The 8,982-nt window shown below is 44.9% G+C and overlaps 1 protein-coding gene across 1 annotated transcript in view; it reads left to right on the top strand.

The window, feature by feature from the left end:
• The window catches only part of ctbp2a (C-terminal binding protein 2a), a 40,989-nt gene extending 35,440 nt beyond the window's left edge, over positions 1–5,549 (top strand). The window contains 3 exon segments of the mRNA XM_018749465.2: positions 1,278–1,405; positions 2,907–3,018; positions 4,898–5,549. Of these exon segments, the coding sequence (XP_018604981.2) occupies positions 1,278–1,405; positions 2,907–3,018; positions 4,898–5,078 (421 nt within the window). The 3' untranslated portion in view covers positions 5,079–5,549.
• Positions 5,550–8,982: the final 3,433 nt, after the last annotated feature.

The following is an 8,982-nucleotide window of genomic DNA, read 5'->3' on the forward strand; positions in this document are numbered from 1 at the left end:
TTGACTGATGTGAGACCGAAACTGTAGCAGCAGCTGGCAAGCACAGAAATCTTCCGCCAGCAGTGAGAACAGCAGGCAAGCGGGCCATCGTCCGCCTTTTGCTACTGTTTTATATCTGTTCCTGAGGTTCAAATGGCATGGGCAACCAAGTCTGGTGAGGAGAAGGTTGAGGAAGACACAATGCAATAAAAAAAAAATTGTTTTAGATATAGGTACATAGTGCTGGCACCTCACAGTGTCTGGGTGCTGCGAGAGAAGGGTGCTCTGGTTTCCTCCCACAGTTCAAAGACAAGCGGTTCAGGTGGACTGATCGCTCTAAATTGCCCTGAGTGTGTCAGCGGGTGTGTGTGGCTACCCAGCAATGTGCTGGCATCCCATTTGGGATGTACCCCCCCAGTCTTGTGCTCAGTGCTTACAGGAAAGGTTTTGGTTCACCATGATCCTGCTCAGGCTAAGTGGTTACTGACACTGGATGTATAAATATAGATGTCATCCTGTTTTTAGTACAACGTAGTAGCATATTTAGGTACCTAATTTGAAAATAATGTTAAGTCAAGGAGACCCTTCAAAAAATGACATCGTGTCCAGTGTGGACCCCATCCAGCCTTGTGTCCTATATCTATAGATCTATACAGACCAGAAGGAAAAGTAAAAGAAAGACACAATGAAAAATAAGATCTGAATTTATAAATAAGTTCTTTTTAAGCTATTTTTTTATGATACACCATATGTGACATTACGTAGATACAAATTTATACTTTAAAAACTGAAAATGGACTGACAACTCATTAAGGGAACAAATAAATACTATTTACAGAACAGACCAACAGTTTCAAAGACATGGGGCAGCATTTTTTAAAATAAAATGATGATGATGATGATTATTATTATTATTATTATTATTATTATCTTTGCCAAGGGGGAGTATGGTGGTGGAGCAGGTTTGGCCGGAGCCTGCTCTGTGGTGGATCTGGGGTTCGGGTCCTGCTTGGGGTGCCTTGTGGCGGGCTGGCGTTCCATCCGGGGTGTGTCTCCTCCCCCTCCAGCCTTATGCCCTGTGTTGCCGGGTCAGGCTCCGGCTCGCCGCAACCCTGCTCAGGACAAGTGGTTGTAGATATTTTGTTTGTGACCTTTGCCAAGATTACATTTTCCCATTTTTTCTGCAAAACTGGACACCTCAGACGATTGCCTTAGGTTCGCCTAATTATAACACCAACCCCGCGTCTTCTATGTTTTTCTTCCCTCTTGCTCCTTCTCTCTCTTTCTCCTCTTCAAAGTTTTTCCCAGGGCCCTCTGAAGGATGCGCCCAACCTCATCTGTACCCCACACACAGCCTGGTACAGCGAGCAGGCCTCCCTGGAGATGAGAGAGGCGGCAGCCACTGAGGTCCGGAGAGCAATCACAGGTGGGCTGATGGGGGGTTCACCTCGATGCTGATGGGTCAGGATGGCATCAGGCCTGTACCCAGAACATTCCTGTTCAAAGTCATGCAAGTACACGACTGTGTGTACTGTTTTACTGCAGTGTAGTTTTCACCGAAAGGTATTCATGCTAAAATCACTAGCTGCAGGTAGTGTAGTGGTTAGAGCTGCTGTGGATCCGAGGGTTGTGGGTTTGAATCCCACATCCAGCTGTAGTACCCTTAAGCAGGGTACTTATCCTAAACTGCTCCACTAAAATTGCCCATCTGGAAAAGTAGCTGTAGGCACTTGAGTGTTGTAAGTCGTTTTGGAAAAAAGTGTCAGCTAAAGAAATAAATGTAAATTAATAAAATTGCATATCTAATATACAAAATGAGAAAATAAGCTGTCGGTCACAAAAATATAAAGGTAAATAATGATTTAAAAACTTGACATATGCCATTAAAAACAATTATACCTTCATGACCAGTTTGTTCTACAGAACATGAATGATGTTCATGTCATTTGGTGCAAAAAATGCTGTTTATATCACTATAAAATTGAAGCTCTTTATTCCCGTCTAAGCAGCATTTTTGTACACCTCACATTTTCACGTTTATTCGTTTAGCTTTTTTCCAATGCGGCAATGTTAAGCTACTTACAGTGATTTACCCATTTTTATAGCTGGGTAATTTTTATAGAAGCAACTGAGGATAAGTACCGGGATCAGGGGTATTACAGCAGGAGGTGGGATTGAAACCTGAGTCTTTTGAGTCCAAGGCAACAGCTCCAACCGCCACATCACCTGCTGCCCCATATAAAATTATATATTTTAAAAAATCTAACACACATTAATCTGAGCCAGAAAGGGTGTGAAATGTTTGATACCAGGTCACATGTCCATTTCACTAAGTAAACAGTGGAGAGAATATGTGTCTTTTGTTTCCATACCAAAGAATTGAAGTCAAACGTCAAAAGAGCAGTGAGGTTTTTTTGTACGGAATTTTTAATTTGAGACTTTTTTTTGGGGTGGCACAGCGAGTAGTGCTGGTGCTGTGAGAGGATGTGGGTTCGATCCTTGCTCAGTCTGTGTTGAGTTTGCATGTTCTCCCCATGTCTGTGTGGGCTTCCTCCAGGTGCTCTGGTTGTGGGAGGAAACCAGAGCACCTGGAAGAAGCCCACTGTTCAGGTTCACCTATAGTGTGTGAGTGACAGAGAGAGAGTGTGTTCCACTGATGTATAGATGAGTGACCCAGTGTAAGTGGTGTATCTAGCAGTGTAAGTCACCTCGGTGAATAAGGTGGGTGGGCTGATAACACTACACAGAGTTCATTGGAAGTCGCTTTGGAGAAAAGTGTCTGCTAAATGAATAAATGTAAATGAGTCCAGTTTATGTTGTTCAGGCTCAGTTTAGTTCTCTTCTGTGCGTTCAGTGCACTTTTTCCTTTCTTTCAGTTACATGGTTTTTTCAAATGTCCCTTTGTGTCATTTCTGTTTGGCATCCAGGTCGCATCCCTGACAGCCTAAGAAACTGTGTCAATAAAGAGTTCTTCGTCACCACCACCCCCTGGTCAGTAATGGACCAGCAAGTTCACCCAGAGCTCAATGGGGCCTACAGGTGAGATGGGCGACATACGTGTCCCGTCGCACATATTCGCTCTTCACAAGGAACGGGGCTGTGAAATTTTTTTACTGTGAATTCAGTGAATGTATTTCAAGGCACAATGTCTATGTTCATACAGTATTTTGAAGAACTGGGAGGTGGGGGGGGGGGGGGGGTCCATTGAAAAAGGGATTTGGCTTAAGGCCACGGGAACTAATGCCTCGGCTACAGCTTTCGATACCTCGGCCACATCCATCACCAACTGGCTTATTAAAGCCAGAACCCGCAGCGTGATTTTCTATCAACTCTAGATGAATATTTTGTTTCCCATAATCACGGCCGTCTTCTCTTCCCTTCAGAGCTGTGGCTGCTATTATTTTTCCATCTCACACATCCCGAGAGAAACGGACGCTATGATGGTCTCTGTTCCTCCTTGTTGACGTTAGGCAGTCTTGATCTCCTCGGTTTCCCGTCCCCAGTGCCTCAAACGGACTGACTGCTTCTCTCACACAGCAGAGCCAACCAAAGCATGCAGGCCATAGCAACTGGGGGTCTCCAAGACAAATTAAATACCTAAATCAGAACCAGGTAAATACTTTGGCCCTTATCCAGGTGGAGCAGAGCTCTTTCGTTGTCTGTCTTTATTGCTGCACTGCTGACCCAACTGCCCTCGACTTCCCCACCCTCAACACCCCCCCCCCCCACTACCCCTCCAACACATGGCACCAACCCCACCTACACCAGCCAATCGGAGAAACAGGCAGCAGGTAGTGCAGCGGTTAGACGGTTAGAGCATCACCCTGCAGATGAAGGACCCAGGTTTTAATCCCACTCCCTGGTGTAGTACTCTTACCCAGTATCGATGTGGAAAAACCCTGCCGTGTAAAGGTTCAAATCACCGTAAGCGGTTTCTTGCACAAGCCTGCACCATACGAATGTAGCAGCTGAATACTAAATAAATAAATGAATAAATAAATCTGAAACACGCAGAGAGAGGACAATAATTCAACGGCAGCAGACTGCGTGTCTTTACGTTGCATCACCGATTCGGTTCTTTGAAATCGCTGCCACGTCCCAGCGCTCGCGGGTCTGACCCCTGCCGCGCCGGACCTGCGGACCTTCCGACACGCGCGACGAAGCTGGACGCAGGCCGGAGGCGCAAGACGCCACGAATCCGCGTCTCTGAGACGAGCTGCTTGCGTCCTCGTGAGCACGGAAAGGCTGATTTCTTCTCGATTACGCGCGCGCTTCGGCTGCAGCGTTGGCTGCAGGCGAACGGATGTGCGTTCGTGTGTGTTCTGCTGTCCTGTCGAGTGCTTGTGTGCTCAGTGCCCAGTTAAGATCGCGAAGACGTGCCGGAGATGGCGACGTCCTCGCCGACGCTGAGATGCTTTAAGTCCGAAAACCGTTCTCCGTGCACGGTGTTGCAGCCCGATGCTTCTCCTTCGTAGTCGAAGTGTTGCAAGGGGTCCGGAGCTGAACGCAGGTTATATAACGAACGCGCTGATGAAACTCTTCTCTGCTGCCAAATTCGAATGGCATCTTTGCGCGGAGTCTACGCTGCAGACAGCAATTACAGCATCCTCAAGCGGCAGAGCCGGTGCCAAGATCTCTTAGTACTCTCGCTGTTTAATGCAAGTAGGCCGGAGAAGCATGGAAATGTTATTAAACGTGTGAAAGCGTTCTCGTGTGATACGTACAGGCGAGTCCCGGACCGAGCGCTGGAATGTAACGCGATCTTCTGCAAATGGCAGGTCTGTTCGGGACTCTCTGCAGGGTGCCGATTGGCCCCCGTGCCCATCGCTCGGGAAGTGGGCGGTCCCTGATTGGGTGTCCTGAAAGACCAGCCTTCCGCCGTGAGTGATGCCCGAGTGACCGGTGTCCTTCTCTGCAGGTACCCTCCGGGTGTGGTGGGCGTGGCACCAGGAGGGATCCCCGGGACGATGGAGGGCATGATGCCAGGGGGGCTGCCCATCGCCCACACCCTGCCCGCCGGCACACACCCCTCACAGACGCCCTCGCCCAACCAGCCCGCCAAGCACGGCGACACCAGAGAGCACCTGACCGAGCAATAGCACTAGACCAGGAGCGTTCATACCGACACTCGACCGGGACCAAGGGGCCGTGAACCGTAGCCCCTCTGCCTCTCAGCACTGGGAACCGCAACATGTTCCACGGATTTGTACTCTTCGTTTTGTTACGTTTTATTCCTCCCTTTTTTTGATTCAGTGTTTTTTCTTTTTTTTTTTTTTTTCTGGAAATATCCCGTTTTTCTCGGACCTGTCGACAGCGCCCGGGCGAGCAAGGCTGCTGCGTGATTCGCTGGGATACTGCCCCGCCCACTGCCCGCCTTGTGGGAGGGCCTTGCTTCCTGCCCCCCCCCCCCCCCCCCCACACCACATTGGAGTGCTCAGAAGAACAATGACATCATTCCTTTCTGACCACGCCCCCATTTCCAGCTTCTGCTCCGCCCCCAACCCCCCCACCCACCTTCAGTTCAGTTTCGCATCTGTGTTTTCCCCCTTTATTTTGTACATTTTATTCACCGAAACCCCAAAGTGAATGTCTGTCTCTTGTTTTTCAGTGTGGGAAAAAAAAAAAAAAAAAACTAAAAAAAGATTATTAAATGAAAATAATTATATATATATATATATATATATATATATATATTTATCAAACAACACAAAAAAGGAAAAGAAGATTGCTCCCAGCGCCGCAATCTACAGCGTGAACTTTAACCCTTTCCTGGACACATTCGTTTGCCATTGATAATCAGCAGGAGGTTGCAAGAAACACCGCCATCTAGGACCTGTAATGAAACGCTGAGCTCAGAAAACACATATTTTAGATGAGATTGCTGTCGGGAAAAATAGTCTGCTGCATTCTGAAAAAAGAACTCGTTTTGTATAATGTTTTTTTTTTTTTTTAACCGTTTTATTTTGTTGATTCTGACACTGAAGAAAGAGCAGCTTGGGCCTTTTGGGGCTTCTTTGGAGACTCTTCATTCACTGTGATTTTACAGTGGAGGCGGGAGGGGCGTTGTGGAAATGTTGAACTGGTCTGGAAGCAGCCCGGTAACAAGGAAGATCGGGGCACACGATCACGCACGATCCGAAATATGCCCATCCCTCCGCGGTAAATTTGGCAGCCCCTTACCATAGTGGGAGTGCCAAGATCCAGAGAACAAGTCTGAAACCTAGGGGGCTGTGCGGGATCCGAACTGGAAGGGACACTGGTCTGCTGCGGGGCATTCTGCCTCTCTCTCTCTCTCTCTCTCTCTCTCTCTCTCTCTCACACACACACACACACACACACACACACCCCCCCCCCAACTGACATGAGCAGAATGTGCACTAGGCGGGGAATCCATTGAAACCCTTGGAGAACACGCAGACTCCGCAAAGAGAGCTGAGTTTACCACCCTGGATCTGCAAGGCCTCGCTGATCCGAAACATTTTCGTCACATGTGGTCAGAGTGCGAAAATGCAATTCGGTATCATCTACGGAATTTGCGACCTCGTATGCTGTATTTCCTTCAGTGTTGCGTTTCATTCTGGTGACAGTGTGTGTATTTCACGATTGTCGGCAAAGGATGTCTTTTTGTTCAAAAGACCAAAGTATAAACCTTTTTCCAAGGAGCTTGCGGAGCAGGAAAGTCATAGCTTTTCATCAACTTTCGAGCATCTGTATTCTATATTTGGGATATTCTTGGCCTAGTTTTTTTTTTTTTTTCTTCCAAAGTAGGTTAAAAAGATAAACGTAGGAGTTCTAGTATGTTGCTTTTGATGTTTGATTATTTTTTCCATATATCACTCTTCTTCGGAAATATTTCAACCTGTTAGACAGGAAAGAGTTAAAGTTCATTTCTTAACTGACTCAGGAAAACGCCTTTTTTGCAGAAATTCCCCCCCCCCCCCCCCCCGAAAAAAATTTAGTCCGCAAAAGAAAAAAAAAAAAAAAGTCTCAATATTTTTTTCCTCCCCACCTCCTCTGTCTTGTGGTATTTTTACATAACAAAAAATCCTATATTTTTTTGGTGTTCATTTTTTTCTTCCCCTTTTCCCCCCAGAGTCACGTTAGATTTGTGTCACCTACTTAAATGTTCTTATGACCATAGTCTTTTTTTTTTTTTTTTTTTTTTTCCGTGAGCCGCCCTTTCTTTCTGTTCTCATCACCCATGTGAAGGTCTTGGAGGCACTGTGTGCTCCTGAGCAATAGCAAACCCGTCTAGAGTCCCAGTGATAGCGAACTGAAGGCCGCCAGTGGTTTGTTTGGTTTTTAGTGTGAGTATTTGTATTTGTTTCTTGTACAAGGTGAACATTTAGCAATTGGTGCAGTTCCAATAAAAATACAGCTCTGAAATTGTATTCGCTGCTTTATCGGTGTCTTTGTGCCGCTTCTATGCTCTGGCTTTGTCTTCAAACGCATAAGGATCGTAGGAGCTTTTGCTCATATGCGTCGGCTCTGACTTTAAAATTGAGAGTCTCTTCAATGTAGCTTTCTGCGTGTGCCATGTCACGGTCATTACGCATACTCTTGAACATAGCTCTGATGTTGCTTTAGGTGTCTCATTTATGACTCAACCAGCAGAGGAAATATCATTAGGGTGATGACTAGGTGACCTTATGGCATTTCATTTATATTTGGTTATGAATATTTCCCACAAGAGGGCGCTGTTTCGCAGGAGTTCAGGTGTGAGAGTTATAAATTTTAAGTTGTGTTGTAAAGACATGTTGGAGAAAAATAATTAACAGGTAAGTAATAAATTCATACTGTGTGTCATGTTTTTCTCAGTTATATGTATTTTTTTAAAAACACAGCATAGCACTTAAGGACAGATTTGCCACCTAATGATGGCCAGTTAAGTAAAAATCCTCCTCCTGCTGTATTACCCTTGATTCATGAATTGCTGCAGTAAAAAATTACCCTGCTAAATTTATAAATGGGAAATTAATTGCAAGTTGTGCTGCAAAATCATGTCTGAGAAAATAATTAACAGGTAACAAATTCATATTGTATAATGTTTTAGTCATAGTTTAAAAAAATAGGATATCAATTAAGGATAGATTTGTCACCTGAAGATTATTAAGTAATTTTGTATAGTGTGTGAGTGACAGAGAGAGTGTGTTCCACTGCTGTATGGATGAGTGACCCAGTGTAAGTAGTGCATCTAGCGGTGTAGGTCACCATGGTGAATAAGGTGTGTGGGCTGATAACACTACGTAGAGTTCATTGGAAGTTGCTTTGGAGAAAAGCATCTGCTAAATAAATAAATGTAATTGTAATGTAAATCCAAATCTCACTCTGGGTAAAATCTGTTGCTCTAAAAGAACATGTCAGATAAGCAACAAAACAAATGCCTCCTCATTCAGTGTACAATGTACATTTTACCCATTTACACTGAAAGTTACAATAGAATAGCAGAAGTGCTTTGCTCAAGAGCTTCAACGGCAGGGCCCTTCCAATCACTCTAACATGTTACACCTGCTGCCAAGGTTGCGGTATAAATACTTTCACATATATGTACAAACTCATGAAATGTACAATAAATGTACTTTTGCTTTTATGAGTACATTTATTACATATTTTCATATACTTTTTTTTCTCTTTTAGCTTCTATAATACCCTCTTCCACTTGTTTCCATTACTCTGGTTGTTTGCATGCTCATGTGGTACATATGCACACTATTTATTCCTTTTAAATTCATTGATTCAGCTGATGCTTTTGTCAAAGCGACTTACAATGTTAACCTACTTACAATTATTTAACCATTTATACAGGTAGGTAATTTTACTGGAGCAATTTAGAGTAAGTAAAAGGTTAAGAGTACTGGGGGTGAGATTCAAACCTGCTTTCAGCTGCCCATTTTTACTAACAACTTGTTCTGATCAGGGTGGTGGTGGTGTGGATCCTATCCCAGAATCACTGGGGAGAAGCCTGGGGATGTACACGCTGGACAGGACGCAGGTCTATCATAG

The sequence above is a fragment of the Scleropages formosus genome, chromosome 4 (assembly GCF_900964775.1).
Source record: "Scleropages formosus chromosome 4, fSclFor1.1, whole genome shotgun sequence".
Lineage (NCBI taxonomy): Eukaryota > Metazoa > Chordata > Actinopteri > Osteoglossiformes > Osteoglossidae > Scleropages > Scleropages formosus.